The following is an 18,070-nucleotide window of genomic DNA, read 5'->3' as shown; positions in this document are numbered from 1 at the left end:
TCCCACCCTCTCCCTCTCCCTCTGAGTCCAAAAGTCTGTTATACACAGCTGTGTCTTTTTTCCTGTCTTGCATACAGGGTCATCATTGCCATCTTTCTAAATTCCATATATATGTGTTAGTATACTGTATTGGTGTTTTTCTTTCTGGCTTACTTCACTCTGGATAATCGGCTCCAGTTTCATCCATCTCATCAGAACTGATTCAAATGAATTCTTTTTAACGGTTGAGTAATACTCCATTGTGTATATGTACCACACCTTTCTTATCCATTCGTCTGCTGATGGACATCTAGGTTGTTTCCATGTCCTGGCTATTATAAACAGTGCTGCGATGAACATTGGGGTACACGTGTCTCTTTCAATTCTGGTTTCCTCGGTGTGTATGCCCAGCAGTGGGATTGCTGGGTCATAAGGTAGTTCTATTTGCAATTTTTTAAGGAATCTCCACACTGTTCTCCATAGTGGCTGTACTAGTTTGCATTCCCACCAACAGTGTAGGAGGGTTCCCTTTTCTCCACACCCTCTCCAGCATTTATTGCTTGCAGATTTTTGGATCGCAGCCATTCTGACTGGTGTGAAGTGATACCTCATTGTGGTTTTGATTTACATTTCTCTGATAATGAGTGATGTTGAGCATCTTTTCATGTGTTTGTTAGCCATCCGTATGTCTTCTTTGGAGAAATGTCTATTTAGTTCTTTGGCCCATTTTTTGATTGGGTCATTTATTTTTCTGGAATTGAGCTGCATAAGTCACTTGTATATTATTGACATTAGTTGTGTGTCAGTTGCTTCATTTGCTATTATTTTCTCCCATTCCTAAGGCTGTCTTTTCACCTTGCTTATATTTTCCTTTGTTGTGCAGAAGCTTTTAATTTTAATTAGATCCCATTTGTTTATTTTTGCTTTTATTTCCAGAATTCTGGGAGATGGATCATAGAGGATCCTCCTGTGATTTATGTCGGAGAGTGTTTTGCCTATGTTCTCCTCTAGGAGTTTTATAGTTTCTGGTCTTACATTTAGATCTTTAATCCATTTTGAGTTTATTTTTGTGTGCGGTGTTAGAAAGAGATCTAGTTTCATTCTTTTACAAGTGGTTGACCAGTTTTCCCAGCACCACTTGTTAAAGAGACTGTCTTTACTCCATTATATATTCTTGCCTCCTTTGTCAAAGATAAGGTGTCCATATGTGTGTGGATTTATCTCTGGGCTTTCTATTTTGTTCCATTGATCTATACGTCTGTCTTTGTGCCAGTACCATACTGTTTTGATGACTGTGGCTTTGTAGTAGAGCCTGAAGTCAGGCAAGTTGATTCCTCCAGTTCCATTCTTCTTTCTCAAGATTGCTTTGGCAATTCGAGGTTTTTTGTATTTCCATACAAATCTTGAAATTATTTGTTCTAGTTCTGTGAAAAATATGGCTGGTAGCTTGATATGGATTGCATTGAATTTGTAAATTGCTTTGGGTAGTATACTCATTTTCACTATATTGATTCTTCCAATCCATGAACATGGTATATTTCTCCATCTATTAGTGTCCTCTTTGATTTCTTTCATCAGTGTTTTATAGTTTTCTATATATAGGTCTTTAGTTTCTTTGGGTAGATATATTCCTAAGTATTTTATTCTTTTCGTTGCAATGGTGAATGGAATTGTTTCCTTAATTTCGTTTTCTACTTTCTCATTATTAGTGTATAGGAATGCAAGGGATTTCTGTGTGTTGATTTTATATCCTGCAACTTTACTATATTCATTGATGAGCTCTAGTAATTTTCTGGTGGAGTCTTTAGGGTTTTCCATGTAGAGGATCATGTCGTCTGCAAACAGTGAGAGTTTTACTTCTTCTTTTCCAATTTGGATTCCTTTTATTTCTTTTTCTGCTCTGATTGCTGTGGCCAAAACTTCCAGAACTATGTTGAATAGTAGCGGTGAAAGTGGACACCCTTGTCTTGTTCCTGACTTTAGGGGAAATGCTTTCAATTTTTCACCATTGAGCATAATGTTTGGTGTGGGTTTCTCATATATAGCTTTTAGTATGTTGAGGTATGTTCCTTCTAGTCCTGCTTTCTGGAGAGTTTTTATCATAAATGGATGTTGAATTGTGTCAAAGGCCTTCTCTGCATCTATTGAGATAATCATATGGTTTTTATTTTTCAATTTGTTAATATGGTGAATTACATTGATTGATTTGCGGATATTGAAGAATCCTTGCATCCCTGGGATAAAGCCCACTTGGTCATGGTGTATGATCTTTTTAATGTGTTGTTGGATTCTGATTGCTAGAATTTTGTTGAGGATTTTTGCATCTATGTTCATCAGTGATATTGGCCTGTAGTTTTCTTTTTTTGTGACATCTTTGTCAGGTTTTGGTATTAGGGTGATGGTGGCCTCATAGAATGAGTTTGGAAGTTTACCTTCCTCTGCAATTTTCTGGAAGAGTTTGAGTAGGATAGGTGTTAGCTCTTCTCGAAATTTTTGGTAGAATTCAGCTGTGAAGCCGTCTGGACCTGGGCTTTTGTTTGCTGGAAGATTTCTGATTACAGTTTCAATTTCCGTGCTTGTGTTGGGTCTGTTAAGATTTTCTATTTCTTCCTGGTTCAGTTTTGGAAAATTGTACTTTTCTAAGAATTTGTCCATTTCTTCCACGTTGTCCATTTTATTGGCATACAACTGCTGATAGTAGTCTCTTATGATCCTTTGGATTTCTGTGTTGTCTGTTGTGATCTCTCCATTTTCATTTCTAATAATTTTATTGATTTGATTTTTCTCTCTTTGCTTCTTGATGAGTCTGGCTAGTGGTTTGTCAATTTTATTTATCCTTTCAAAGAACCAGCTTTTGGCTTTGTTGATTTTTGCTATGGTCTCTTTTGTTTCTTTAGCATTTATTTCTGCCCTAATTTTTAAGATTTCTTTCCTTCTACTAACTCTGGGGTTCTCCAATTCTTCCTTTTCTAGTTGCTTTAGTTGTAGAGTTAGGTTATTTATTTGACATTTTTCTTGTTTCTTGAGGTGTGCCTGTATTGCTATGAACTTTCCTCTTAGCACTGCTTTTATAGTGTCCCACAGGTTTTGGATTGTTGTGTTTTCATTTTCATTAGTTTCTATGCATATTTTGATTTCTTTTTTGATTTCTTCTGTGATTTGTTGGTTATTCAGAAGTGTGTTGTTCAACCTCCATATGTTGGAATTTTTAATAGTTTTTCTCCTGTAATTGAGATCTACTGATCACTTAGGAAGGCTTTTTAAAAATCTCTTCTTGCTATTCTTTGGAACTCTGCATTCAGATGGTTATGTCTTTCTTTTCGCCTTTGTCTTTTGCTTCTCTTCTTTTCTAAGTTATTTCTAAGGCCTCCTCAGACAACCATTTTGCCTTTTTGCATTTCTTTTTGTTTGGGATGGTCTTGATGTGGTATGTACAGATCAAAAAATGAAGATCATGGCATTCAGTTCCATCACTTCATGGCAAATACCTGGAAAAACAATGAAAACAGTGACAGGCTTTATTTTCCTGGGCTCCAAAATCACTGTACATAGTGACCACACTTGTGAAAAAAAGATGCTAGCTCCTTGGAAGAAAGGCTAAGAAAAACCAAACAGCATACTAAAAAGCAGAGATATTAGTTTACCAGTAAAGTTCTGTATAGTCAAACCTATGGTTTTTACCAGAAATCATGAGTGGATGTGAGAATGGGACCATAAAGAAAGCTGAGTACCAAAGAATTGATGATTTTAAACTGTGCTGTTGAATAAGACTCTTGAGAGTCCCATGGACTGCAAGGAGATTCCACCAGTCCATGCTAAAGGAAATAAGTCCTGAATATTCACTGGGAGGACTGATGCTGAAGCTGAACCTCCAATACTTTGGCCAATTGATGCGAAGAACTGACTCATGAGAAAAGACCCTGATGCAGGGAAAGATTAAAGACAGAAGGCAAAGGGGAAGACAAAAGATGAAATTGTTGGGTGGCATCACCGACCTGATGAACATGAGCCTGAGCAATCTCTGGGAGTTGATGATGGACAGGGAAACCTGCCCATCTCCTGCACCCCATGATATAGCAAAGAGTTGGACATGACTGAAAGACTGAACTAAACTAATGTATAGAGGACATCAGGGAGCAGGCAGAAGTCTTTGGGGTCCAGTCAAGCCTGTGGCCCTGGTGGGAGTGGTGAAAGAGTTAGGTGGAAGGGGAGGCTTCCCATCCTCTGGTGCACATGCTTGAATCGAAGGCAAGGAGCACACGGTTTTGAATGTGTTACCAAATATTGTTTTGCAAAAAACAAACAAACAAAAAAACAAAAAAACTGCTTTCTGCAGGAGTGAGAACTCAGACTGAGTCTGTTCTCTAGATTATACTGAGGGATGTGGAAGGAATCTGGAGTGGGCTGAGTCTACAAAAATTAAGTGACCAGCTGCTGAAGGGCCAGGCTGATGGTAGACATTCTGCACTAGATGGAAAACAAATCCAGAGAAAAAGTGTCCCTTCTGGAGTGTACATGCCAATGTATCATATTATTTAAGCAGATCAGTTCAATGGTATTTTGGGGCAAGCAAGAAATGCATGATGGGTGGTTTGCTTTTGTCAATTCCTGTGGGTAGTTAGATGACTAAATGTTTGGTTACTTAATTGCATAGTTGGAATTAAGCTTGGGAAATAAAACTACATCAGGTTTACACATATTTCGACATTAAAAAGCAAGCATAGGATGGTTACTAAGGCAAATATAGATAATTTAAACATGAGGGGTCAAATGGGGAAAGATCCATTTAACAGGCTGAGACTGGACTGTACAGGTTGCCGTAGTTTTTGCTATGAAAAGTAGCCATAACAGCTACTTGTTGCTACCCTGGAGATGTGGGAAACTGACAAGAGACCAAGAGCCTTTATGACTGTCCTTGTAGTGTGATTTCAGGGGAGAAGCATGGACAAGGAAAGGCTGACTGGTAGGGCTGAGGAAGTGAGTAATCTGAGACAGTAATCATTAGCTCTTGTCTGAGCCCAGAAAAGAGAAGCATTGGCTCAGAGTTTTGGGTCATGGTTCAGAAATAGATGTCATTTGGCTTGAATCAATATTTAGCCTTGTGGATGACAGTCATTACCTCTAAACAGAAGATTTCCTTCTCCCCAGGTGCAGAATAATTCATATTTGTTCCAGACTCAGGAACCCAGAAAGTCCTCTCAGGGCCACTTCCTCTTTTCAGGCACACATATAATCTAGAAGGTGGAATTATCATCATGGTGCCCATTTTCCAGATGAGAAAACTGGGATTAAGAGACTTGATGAAGCTCACACAGCTAAGCATGTGAAAAGCAAGCACAAACCCAGGGTAACAGTCCTCAGATTGTGTGTTTTTCTCCACACCCACTGGGAGTGGTGGGTGGTGATCTGGAAGCAATGCTTAGGCAGAAGCAAACAATATTCATGTTTAAATTGAAGAAAGTAAGGAAAACCACTAGAACATTCAGCTATGATCTAAATCAAATACCATATGATAATATAGTGGAGATGGAAAATAGATTCAAAGAATTAGGTCTGTTAGTCTGAAGAACTATGGATGGAGGTTTGTAACATTGTACAGGAGGTGGTCATCAAAACCATCCTCAAGAAAAACAAATGTGAGAAGGCAAAGTGGTTGCCTGAGGAGGCCTTAAAAATAGCTGAGAAAATAAGAGAAGTGAAAGGCAAAGGAGAAAGGGAAAGATATAGCCAATGGAATGCAGACTTCCAGAGAAGAGCAAGGAGAGATAAGAAAGTCTTCATAAGTAAATAGTGCAAGAATTAGAAGAGGATAATAGAATTGTAAAGAGTATAGATCTCTTCAAGCAAAGTGGAGATACCAGGGGAACACTTCATGCAAAGATGGGCACAGTAAAGGACAGAAAAGTCAAGACCTAACAGAAGCAGATGAGATTAGAAGAATGCACAGAAGAACTGTACAAAAATGGTCATAAAGACTGGGATAGGGATCGTGCTTGGGTCACTCATGTAAAACCAGATATAGTGGAGTATGAAGTCAAGTGGGCCTTAGGAAGCATCACTACAATGATAGGAGAGGTGATGGAACTCCAGTTGAGCTATTTAAAAATCCTAAAGTATGAGGCTGCAAAAGTGCTGCATTCAATATGTCAGCAAATTTGGAAAACTCAGCAGTGGCCACAGTGCTGGGAAAGGTCAATTTTCATTCCAATCCGAAAGAAAGGCAATTCCAAAGAATGTTCAACCTATCATGAAATTGCACGCATCTCATTTGCTAGCAAAGTAATGCTCAAACTCCTTCAAGCTAAGCTTCAACACTACATGAATTGAGAACTTCCAGATGTACAAACTGGTTTGAAGAACCAGAGATCAAATTGACAATATCCATTGGATCATAGAGAAAGCAAGGGAATCCCAGAAAACATTGCTGTCTGCTTCACTAATTATGGTACAGCCTTTCACATAAAGGACCACAACAAATTGTGGAAAATTCTTAAGGAAATGAGAGTACCAGATCACCTTTCCTGTCTCCTGAAATGTCTGTATGTAGGTCAAAAGCCGGCAGTTAGAATCATACAAGGAACAACTGAAAGATTTAAAACTGGGAAAGAAGCGTGACAGGGTGTACATTCTCACTCTGGTTATTTAACGTCTATATAGGAGACATAAATCCCAAGCTGGAATAAAGATTACTGGAAGAAATAACATCTACAGATATGAAGATGACACTGCCCTAATGTCAGAAAACAAAGAAGAACTAAAGTGCCTCTTGATGAGGAGAAGAGATGCAAAAACTGGCTTAAAACTCAACATTCACAAAAACTCTTCACAAAAATATACTCAACATTCATGGCATCCGGTCCCACCACATCATGGCGTATAGATGAGGGAAACGTGGAACCAGTGGCAGATATTATTTTCTTGGGCTCCAAAATCACATTGGACCTTGACTACAGCCAAAAATTAAAAGACACTTTCTTTTTGGAAGGAAGAAAATCTATGAAAAACCTGTACAGTGTATTAAAAAGCAGAGCCTCACTTTGCTACAGAGGTCTGTAGTGTCAAAGCTGTGATATTTCCAGTAATCATATATAGATGACCGATCTGGACCATAAGAAAGGGTGAATGTCAAAGAATTAAGCTTTTGAACTGTGGTGCTTGAGAAGATTCTTGAGAGTCCCTTATACAACAAGGAGATCAAACCAGTCAATCTGAAAGGAAATCAACCTGTGATGCCTGCTGACTCAGCTGAGGCATCTACTGAGGGCCTCCAGGTGGAAAGAATGGATTCTTCCACAGCAGAAGAGCCTAACCATGGCAGCTCCAAGCAAATACTTTGTAGCTCCATCCCTGGAGGAAGCTCAGAAAGGCTGAAGGCTCTGTGTACCTTGGGTTCACTGATATATGCGTTGCATTCTCCTCAACAGCACTGGAGGCCAAGGAAGGGGGATTCTTGGCCCTGGAGGAGGGGGATGGCTCAGGGATTCACTGGGACCACCACTTACCAGGTAGGACTGGAAAGGACAGAGCAGGCATATGTGGCAGAGAGCTGGTGACTGAGGTATGGGAAAAAGAGGGAAACAGCTCTGCATGAAGCACCTCACCCAACATCCCCTGGAGGAGAAGCCCAGTGATAAGTTCGTCTGAGATGGGACAAAGCGTGTCTATTTCATTATCCCTTATAATTCCTCTGAATGAGGAGGTGGTGGAGTTTATGTGTCATCACAAACTCTTCCGTGGCCTAGACCACCTGCCAGTTGCTATCCTTGGGGCTGCCTCTCCCCAGTTTCAGTCATATAGTTCTGGAGGATATTAACAATCATGTGTCCTGCTGAGTCAGGTCCAAAGACCATGCAAAACCAGTCATAAGACACCATGTCCCTGCCAGGATGCCTGATCTAGGGCTGTACATGTGAACTGAGGTGGGTGATACAGAGAACACCCTTGAACTCTGATGTCTGCAATCCTTTTTCCTTACTAGGAGATGCCTTCAGGATATAAAACCCTAGGGCAGGAAGCTTGAACTCCCTCACTAGGTGTAGAAGCCTTAAGTAAAATAGTTACCAGGCTAAGACCATCAAAGCAGACCGAAGGGAAATAGCGAGGGTAAAATAGAATTGATGACTTCTGAATTCTTGCTTCCAGTCACTGAGATCTTTGTATTTGCTCTGATACTTGTATCCTGGATTCCCAGAATCATTTCAATGAGTCTCCCCTTTCCTTGAAGCCAGTTGGAGTAGGGCTCCTCTCAATTTTGATTCAAACTTGGTTCTAGATCCTTCACACCGAGACACAAACAGAGGCAACATTTGTTTCAGCACCATTAAGAGGAAAACACTTTATTCTTTACTGAGAATAGGGTGTACAGAACACCAAATACAGTTCACCAGCATCCTGGGCAGAAGTGCCCAAACTGTGAGTGAGTGTGTGTTAGGAGCGTCCTTACTGATTCCTGAACCACTCCAAGAATTTACACTGCCGGTGCCAGGCCAATCCTGTCATTTCCTCGATTAAAGACAGAGAAATACAGCCTCAGGAAGACGTCACCCAGAACCCAGGACTCTGTAGATGTCGTTACTCTTTTCTCTTTAAAGGCGGTATGGCAGTGGCCTAAAGAATCCTGGGGGAGTGAGAGACACACACCAGTCAGCATGAGTCCTTACCAGTGACTCCCCCCAAAATCCAGACCCAGCAAAATTATTTGTTTTATTTCCCTTTTTTAGTAAGTATCAAGGGGTTTTCTCAGCAGCAGGGGATATGAGAGTTCATCCAAAACCAAAGAGGGCCAAAAAATCAGGCTGTCATGAGGAAGGGTGTGGTGAGTGGAGGACTGGGAGGCGGGGAAACAGAGGAATGAAAAACAACAAAGTCCTATTGTAGAGCATCAGGAACTATATTCAATATTCAGTGATATACCACATGAAAAATAATAAGAAAAAATATTTTTATATGTATAACTGAGACACATTTTTCTGCAGCAGAACTTAACACAACACAGAAGATCAGGCCACACTTCACTATAATTATTTAGAAAAGAACAAGTGTGTCCATAGTTCCCCTCACTCCCTGTTTCTTTCCTTCTGACTCCTACTCCTTTTTTTCTCTGCAGAGAATGCTGGTTCTCTTTCTGAATCCACACAATCTGTGCTTTATTTGAAAAAAAAAAAAAGCTTTATTTTGTATTGGAATATAGCTGATTAACAATATTCTGAGTTTCAGGTGGACAGTAAAGGGACTCAACCGTATGTATCCAGGTATCCTGGTCCCAGAGACACCGCTCCCATCCAGACTGTCATAAAACTGAGTGGAGTTCATTGTGCTACAAAGTAACTCAATGTAGGTTATCCATCTTAAATAGAGCAGTGCCCACAAAATGTTCTTGAACACTTAACTCAGGAAGTCTGAGAAGCCTCCTTCGGCCCACACTCACCTTCTTTGGCCAATCCAGGCTTGGGTGGGTAAGGTACTCTCATTCCCCATCCCCACTGGTCAGGCTGTAGCCCTCATCAGCCCTAGTAAGTCCCCAGTGCCTTTGTGCAGACCACCTTGAGATGCCACTTGCATAGAATCCAGTGCACTTTTGCCTAGAACCAAGCAACCCTCTGTATGGTTCAATGAGTTTGTCATTATGGAATTCCTGATATTCCCTCTCTTCCTCAAAGCCTTCTTTGAGCCCATCAGCCTGCTCTGAACTCTCGTAGGGAGCTGACATGAAGCCTCTCCCCTGTGCCAGGGCTGAGCAGTCACTGTTCACCATTTATACACCTTATTATCCAACCTCACCACTGAAGGTTCGGGTACCCCAACTGACAAAGGAGGCTCCTGTCCAGAGCAAGGGGAAGATGCAGGCAAGGATTAGGCTGACCATGTAATTTATCATTCAAAGTAGAAAAATCTTGAAAGCGTAAGGCAGACTGTTAATTTATGCTGGGACTTCACACTTGGACTGTCCCCAGCCATTCTCCAGATAACATGGCCTATTTCAAGGACTGCTAGAGCTGAATTTCATGTTCATGCATCTAAGGGTTCCGATTGAATTGAAGCTCTTTGAGGACTGACAACCTTAGTGTTCCCCACTCCCTGACTCCCACCATGCCATATACTCTCAAGTGGTTGGTTTTGTGGGAGGGACTGGTCCAGCCACAGGGCTAAACTGCATTTGCAATGGTGTGGCATGGCCTCCAGAGGGCACATTTCTCCCAGCAGCAGCCCAAGGGTTGCTGCAAGCTCCAGTTTGAGAACCAACCCTTAGTATTGTCCCCTCACCTTGAGGATGTAGGCTCGAGCTGGTACTGGGTAGTTGATGCCACTGATGGTGAAGATAATAGAGGGCAGAGTATTGACCACAGAACATGAAACGTAGTGCTGTTAGAGAGAGATGGTGAGAGGTTGACTATGCAGATCCTTGTTGTGTGTGTAGACTGGGAGTGACCTTGGGGCATGACCCTTCACCTTGAAACCACATCGCTTGGCACCAATGAGCTTTTGTATGTTATCGACCAGTCTTCCTGGGCCTTGGATATGTGATGCCCCGGTGTCCACCAAGGCCACGCAGCCGTCAGAACAAGCAATTACCCCTCTTTTCATGGTGATGCTGAGAGACAATGGAAGAAAGCAGGCATCAAGGTCACTCTGAGTCTCTCCAGAGTTGTCCCCTTCCTGACTGTCTCCTAAACAGCCCTTCATCTCTTGCCCTATTTTCCTTGGCTCTCAACACAGCACCTTTCCTGACATCATCAAATGCAGGACTTGAATACACTAGGATCTTTTGTACCTTGACACAAGCTGATCTCCCTTCCTAGAAGACTCCACTCCCCTTTGACTAGCATATTTCTTCTCATCTCCCAGATTCCAGCTTAATTGTATAGTTTTTGGAAAGTCTTTCTCCTGATGGTTATCAGTCTCCTGTCTTGGTCACTCTCTGTAGACCCTTCCTCATGTCTGCTGCTGCTGCTGCTGCTAACTCACTTCAGTCGTGTCCGACTCTGTGCGACCTCACAGAGAGCAGCCCACCAGGCTCTGCCATCCCTGGGATTTTCCAGGCAAAGTACTTTAGTGGGTTGCCATTGCCTTCTCCTTCTCATGTCTAGCATGTACCAGTCACAATTCGCTATGTGGGCGAGTCACTTCATGTACATCTGCTTTCTTAGAGTGAGGGCAAGTTTTATGCTCCTTGCCTCCCTAAAGGGTCTGGCACACAGTGGATGTCCAGTGCTTCTCTGTTCAATGAGTGAGTGAATGAAGACCGAGTAAACAATAGGAAACCTCCAGAGAGCTAAATCTGGTGGAGAACAAATAACGGGTTGCACACAGAGTGAAGATGGAGATTCACAGGGGCAGCAATTCTCATAGTAGGGGGATAGAGGGGCTCCCAGAGGGTATCTCCCAGCACTTGTCCTACAACCAGCTCAGACCCTGAGACCCTGGCCAGGAAATACATGACTAGCGCACACAAACTCCAAAGGATAAGTCAGCTTTTGTCTGACCGTATCACACAGAACCATATCAATTATGCCTCTTGTCCTCAGGTCACTCCTGGATCCCACATTCCTGATTCTCTGTTATAGGCACTCCCCCTCTGTGTGCCCATGAACATGGGGTACCTTTTTTATTAGTTGTTTTCACATCTTAAGACTGCAGCCAACCTCTCTCCACTGCTGGGTAGCTGCTCCCTAAGGAGACCAGTTTTCCCCATTTGCTCAGGAGTGTCCCTGTTTTAAAATGACATTTATCTGTATTGAGAACTTCCTATGTCCTAGGTAGCACTGGACAGTTGGTCATCTTATCATAACTCTGTTCAGGCTGGTGAAATTCCCCCTGATCCTCTGTTCACCACATTATAGAGTTCTCTAACCATGCTTCCCACCTCAAAGTGCAGTGGGTGCAGCCCTCTCCCAGCAGCACAGATCTCTCTGGACCCTTTAAGATCCTGGTCAGAGACTTGCTCAGAAAGCCTGGGGATTATGAATCCATGGGTTGTTTGTGTATCTACGTGCTTGTGAGTTTATTTGTATGTGTGTTTGTATGTGTCTCTGGGAGTGCTTGTGTGTCTCTGACTAGCTATGCATGTTTCCATATGTCTCTGTGTAGGTTATATTTGTCTGCTTGTATGTTTTCATGTGTCTGTGTGTCTGTGTGTGTCATTGTGGGTGGTGTATATGTCTGTGTGACTATGTGTCTGAGAATGCATTTGTGTGTGTCTGCCTGGGTACACGTACACTAGCAGGAGCATCACTTGGGCTAATGCTCAGAGGGAGAGGCTTACCGGTCTACGTGTAGAGTCCAGTCACCCGCTTGAACCAAAGGTATCCAGTTGAGCTCTCCCTTGTAGTAGCGGTGGTCCACCCCACCAAACATCACCACACTGCCCTCCTGCTCGTCTCTGTAGAGAGATGTGAAGGGGGGATCCTTGAAGGACAATAACAACAGCACTGTCTGAGAGCTGTGCTGGCCCAAATATCAAGGCCCTAATGAGGTCCCCATGTACAGATACAGAAATCGAGTCCAGGAGAGATAGAGATCCAGAGTGAGGTATATTACTGTCTCATGAGTGGCATAGAGGAGCTTAGAAGGTGAATCACTTGTTTGAAGTCCACCCACTATGTCTTCTGAAGACTCCCTGGACCTTCAGCAACCTGAGTGCTCAGACACCCTCAGAAGACAGGGTGCTGAAGTGTTTTGGCTTTCCCCGTGTCCACCTTGTCATTTTTCAGGAAAATCAAGACCTGGGAGTTCTAAGGTGTGGGTTCAGGTTACCCAGAGTTGGCTCCATTGGCCTGTGACCTACAATGACCAAAGGGCCCCACACTCAAAAGGGACCCCACCTCTGCTCTCCCTGTCTTGAAATGCCTAATATTTCTTGAATGAGGGGTCCCACACTTTTGTGTCCCACACTTTCATTTCTCACTGGCTCCACAAATTGGGTAGCTATTCCTGGGCTCTGCTTTAAATGCTAATGAGGAAGCAAAGATATCCCCCATCCTTCTCCTTCCTTCCTTATCAAATTCATAAGCAAATCGTAATGCTTTTCCTCCAACTTGTTTCCTGTTGCCTTCTTTTTGCCTCCCTCATGACTCACCCCCTAGACCAAGTTACTTGTCTGGAGCCCAGGAGTAGGGTTGTGTTCCAATAAAATTTTATTTATAAAAGCCAGTGGTGGGGCCAGATAGGGCCCTGGGGCCATAGTTATCCTTGGTTATATTACTCTCAGAATACTTCTTTATCAAGTGTTCTATAATTTTTGTGCAACTGAAAGCATCTTACAGCTAATTTGGAGAAAGGAATTGTCCATCTCAGACTTACTTGCTCAAGTAGAAGGCAAAAACAGGTTCAGAAATGGCACCTTCATTCTTCAGCTTGTCAAAGATGGGGATGGCTCTAGAGCAGGATTGGTTGGGGTAGTTCAAGCCCAAGACGCCATCAAAACTTCTGTCCCGAAACCCGTATTCTGCCACGCTTAGACCAAACGGCTGGTCAACACTTACAAGGTCCCCAATCTGTGGGAGAGAAGAGTGTTCCCACTTACAGATACATGAAGTGGGGGCTAGGATTGGGCTGGGGTGCATTGCCATTAGATCCTTAGAGAAGAATTGAGGCTGGGCTCTGTCTTTGGTTGCCCACAGATGGTTAGAGCAAGGTAGAAGGGGAATTGGGATTCCATTTGAGAGAGGCTGTGAATTGTAAAACATCTGCCCTGCTGAAAAACACCGCCCGAGTGAGTCAAAATGGCCTCGTGGCTTCTGTCCAGGTGGGGCAACCAGGAGTCAGGCCAGGTCACATTGGTGCCATCTTATTGTCAAAAGAATTGAGAGCAAGATAGGCCTTCTTTTTGGCGTCACTGTGACCTAATGACAGGAATGGACTGAATTATCAGTAAGGTACTGTGGATTCTACATCTGTCAGGAAGACAAAAGCCAAAAACATAATCTTGCTTGTAGGGTTCTATGAAATTACTGACTGGGGAATTCACTTTTGGGGATATGTGTATATTTCTGTGAGTATGTATGAGAGATAAAGAGAGAGGGAAAGTACCCAAGTATTTTGGGAGAGGCAAACCATAGATTTATTAGACTCTCAAGGGTCCTCTCGAGTAAGAACTCATTTATCAGGCCTGTTGACTTCTCAGGCCTCCAGTTTCCCACTCTGGATACCTGAGGCCTTGAATGGCCCCAGGGTCCCCAGATCAGTTTTATCCTGTCCCCAAACACCCCACAGCAACTTCAGTCCTGAAAAGCCAGCCTAACTCCAACTTTTATCACATGTGTGCCCTCAGCAAGGCCCTTTTTGTCTGGACCTCAGCTTCCTCATATGTCTCATGAGCTAATCAGAGTAACTGCTTTGTGGGGTTGTTGCAGAATTAAACCAGTTATCACCTGAAAGTGGCTGGAACAGTCTGTTAATAGAAAAGTGGGTGTTTTATCTCTTCTCGCTCTGAGCAAAATGAGCCTTGAGCTGCTCATGGGCAGAGGAGCTGCAAGTCCACACGTCAAGCCACACTCTGGGTTAGCTAATCTGTTTGCTCGTGTGTCACCATGGGCACTGCCACCCCAGAGACATGATCCTGCGGATAAGACGGCCAATATCTATGGGAGTTAGGCTAGGTAGGGTCCTGCCAGATGGTCCTACATCTGTTTTGAAAGCAGTGGTCGTCTTATATCCAGTCCTGACTCAGCATTTGTTACACTGTTACCTGAACTGTGTCATGAGCAACAACTCCTTTCATTCTCCCAGCTCCATAGATGATCCTGAACGTCTTATTGGTAGGCCGGAAGGTGGAAGATTGACGATGTCTGAACCTAACGTGTGTAGCTGCAGACACAAGAGATGAGTGTCATCATGTGCCAAGGGTGGAAACAGGGTGGCAGGGCAAGTGAAAGATGGTCCGGGTAGGGGTTGTCTGTACTCACAACAGGCTAAGCTATTGCAATAGTCAGAGGGCACCCACAAGTCAGATGAGCCTGTGTCAAAGATAACCTGGAATTCCTGAGGGGGTGTTCCAATGGTGATGTTACCCACATAGAATATCTATATGGAGATGGAGGGAGTGGGTTAGTGCAGAACTGGCTACCCTGTTCCCACACTGATGACTCCCTCTGGTGTCACATATCTCTTGAGACTACTTTCTAACCACCGTTCATTTCACAGATTGGTCACAGAGGTATCTGCATTTGGTATATTTTTCCTGTGCTACATTGTATGCAAGATATTGACTCTATGAACAGGCGTTGAAGTGGTACCTCCTGCATGGGAAGAACAGAGGCATAACCACTGGGCATCCAGGACTGCTGGCCACCCAGAGAAGTCCTTGTGCCTTCATTTGGGAAGCTCTGTAGTTTCTTCAAACCAAGCCTTAGCACCCCCTTCTCAAGGAGGTCCTTCTTGATCAACTCCAGCCACTCCCTCTAAACTCAGACCACATCCAATCAACACCACACAGGTGACCCTTTCATTTGACATGCATTTACTCTTTGCCTATCTCCCAGTCTGGAATGGACATTTTTGAAGACAAAATAAGCCCTTTTCTAATCTAGAAACAGTAAGCACTGTGTTAGATTCGTATGGCCATACACGGAATACAGGTTCAGTAACTTTTTCCTGCTATTGTTCTTGCATCTGTGGAAACTGAATTCCTCTACCTGGGGAATGACAATTGCTTTGCAGTTGGTTCTGCCTTTTGATCACTGATGGCTCACTCTTCATCTGTATCTGAGTGGCTCACCTAGTTCCTAAGGAACAATCACCCTCAAACTAGTGACACATGTTTGACACAGAAATGAATATTTATTTACCTGCCACCTGGTAATTGCCAGTCCCAATCATAAAGACCAACAGTTGAGGATGAGAATGCCATCTTCTCTGGGTGGGGTCCCTGTTTTCCAATATCTCAGCCTCCTGCAGGAACCCCAAACCCTACATCCCACCTGGCACCTCCAGATGAGCCCCATGCTAAGCTAGAGCACCAGGGAGCCCTGTGGAGCACCATCCTCCCCAAATACTCACATCTCTGATGTTTCTCAGTGGGTGAATAGTTAGATTTGAACCACGAAAAGAAATCTGGGACAGTCTGTAAGCATGCTCCTTCAAGACACCGTTCAGCATGTTTTTACCACTGAGGGTTTTTCTCATGGTCTTCACTCTCCTTAGAGGTATTCTTTCATCGAACATTTGACAAAGAAACAAAAAAGATGCTACAATTAGCTGTCAGTGTTAATGTATAACTGTCATTGTAATGGACCTGTGTGTTTTCTAATCATTTTTATGATGCACATTATTATCAGAATTTTATGCATATATCATGACAAAGACATAGATTTGAATACAGGTTCTTTTCTGCCATCTTGGGTAAGCCATATGACCATGTGTGTCTCAGTGTCCCCTTCGGCAAAATGGTGGAATGTAACAATACAGACACTCCAAATAGAATATCTTTGGGATAAGTGAAGTGATGGATATAAGGTACCTGATAAATAGGAGGTCTCAACAATGACAGCCATTAGCATTGCTGTTGCCATTCCACTCGTTCCCTCTCAAAGAACCTCAAGGAAGGGTATAGAAGGGGGACTCTTATTCTATTTTACAAGGGAGAAAATTGAAATGCAAGAGGTTTCTGAGTTGGCTGTGGTCACACTGCTTGTCAGATATAAGACAGTTTATCTTTCTCCATGCTGAAAGAGAAGGGAGAGTTGAAAGTAAAATCCATGATATAGGGAACAAGGAAGGGAAATTCAGAGGCTTGAGAAGGAAGGATGAGTAAGTTGAAAAATTAAAAGCAAACAACACAAAGAGAAATACACTCCCAGTGACTTCCAAAGAGGTGAAGAGATAAATGACAGTGATACAGAGATGCAGACATGGGCATACACACACTGAAATAGACAGGGAAAAAGGAGGACATGTTGAACAAAATGTAGAAAAGAGCTATTCCAAAGGACCAGATCAAGATCTGCATGGACTGTGCAATGAACAGTTGCAAGGAGTTGCAACTTTAACAGGACATGACATGACTGGACCCCAAGTGTTTTGCAACCCAAATCTACACCAAGACCTTGGGATCTGCAGTTCCTATATCAAGTTACTTATAAATAAATCAGAGTTGAACTGTAACACTCTTACAGTAATATTCCTTTCCATTCTAAATCTGATGGTTGGAAGAATAATCAGATGAAAAGAAAAATCCGAGAAAGGAATATGATGTGACATACAGTCCCCATACTTACTTGACTATGCACTCTGTGAAGGCCGCCAGCCCGAGGAGCACAAGCCACTTCATGCTTCGTTTCTGGCTCCAAGTACTCAGGGATGTTTAAGTTCTTAGTGTGTAGTGGTGACCGGGAGGCCCTAGTTATATATGCTCTGACCTACCCTAGTTTTCCCCTTCAAGCCACTAAAAGATCTGAAAAAAACACAAAGGTCTTGATAAAAACTTTACCTTCATCAGTGTCCTTGGCGAATGGACTTTGAAGCTTTTCAGAATACAGAGAAATGAGCTGTGATCTCTTCCTTGAATCTTGGCTGGAAAATCAAGCTGATCTGCATGGACATCTAAGAAGACCGAAAACCTTGCCTACTTGGAGAAAAAACTGTTAACAACATCATGAACAATGGATATTAGGGACCATGCTCGACATGTGTGGTTTCATGTCATCTTCCTAGCTACTTCGTGAGATATGCATTGCTGACTGTGAGATATGCATTGCCCTCTTCGTTGCTGAGGACATTGCTAGGATGATAAGTTGTCAAATGGCAAAGTGAAGCCTTCAGGGACAGCCCAGGGACATACAACTGGGTTTAGGTAGGGGGTCTAATGGCAGACTTAGGGGCACTTATGATACCAGGCTGTATCAAAGATTTAGGGCAGAGCAGTACTTCAATTGCATGGTTTCTATATTGGAAGAAATGTCAGATCCATCCACAAGATATTGTATATCATCCAACAACTGTACAAGGAAGAACTGTGTGCTAGGTTCTGGGTTAAAGGCTTCAAAGTCAAAGTTGACCAAGACAAAGGTAGTCTTTATCTTAAGAGAGCTAGAAGTCTAGTTCTTACAAAGTCATGGACCCAGGAGGCAGGAGATATTATACTAGGACTAGGTGG

The 18,070-nt window shown here is 42.8% G+C and overlaps 1 protein-coding gene across 1 annotated transcript; it reads right to left on the bottom strand.

Moving 5' to 3' along the window:
• Nucleotides 1-8,446: 8,446 nt before the first annotated feature.
• LOC138082897 (pregnancy-associated glycoprotein 4-like) lies at nt 8,447-17,284 on the bottom strand. Its single transcript, XM_068976366.1, has 9 exons — nt 17,193-17,284; nt 15,976-16,126; nt 14,883-15,000; nt 14,666-14,784; nt 13,279-13,472; nt 12,242-12,358; nt 10,429-10,570; nt 10,243-10,341; nt 8,447-8,596 (listed from the first exon to the last, which is right to left on the bottom strand). Exons 1-9 carry the CDS (start codon nt 17,243-17,245, stop codon nt 8,447-8,449), a joined length of 1,143 nt encoding a protein of 380 aa, XP_068832467.1. The 5' UTR covers nt 17,246-17,284.
• Between the last annotated feature and the right edge of the window lie 786 nt (nt 17,285-18,070).

The sequence above is a fragment of the Capricornis sumatraensis genome, chromosome 8 (genome assembly GCF_032405125.1).
Source record: "Capricornis sumatraensis isolate serow.1 chromosome 8, serow.2, whole genome shotgun sequence".
Lineage (NCBI taxonomy): Eukaryota > Metazoa > Chordata > Mammalia > Artiodactyla > Bovidae > Capricornis > Capricornis sumatraensis.
The sequence above is the reverse complement of the archived record's forward strand: the minus strand, read 5'-3'. Positions and strand labels throughout refer to the sequence as shown.

Bases quoted from the DNA above. Each gene is read 5' to 3' on its own strand.
- LOC138082897 (XM_068976366.1), bottom strand. From the start codon at position 17,245: ATGAAGTGGCTTGTGCTCCTCGGGCTGGCGGCCTTCACAGAGTGCATA. The intron at 15,001-15,975 runs GTGAGTATTTGG...ATCTCCATATAG, and splicing joins CACTGAGAAACATCAGAGAT to ATATTCTATGTGGGTAACAT. The intron at 14,785-14,882 runs GTGAGTACAGAC...TTGTGTCTGCAG, and splicing joins TTGCAATAGCTTAGCCTGTT to CTACACACGTTAGGTTCAGA.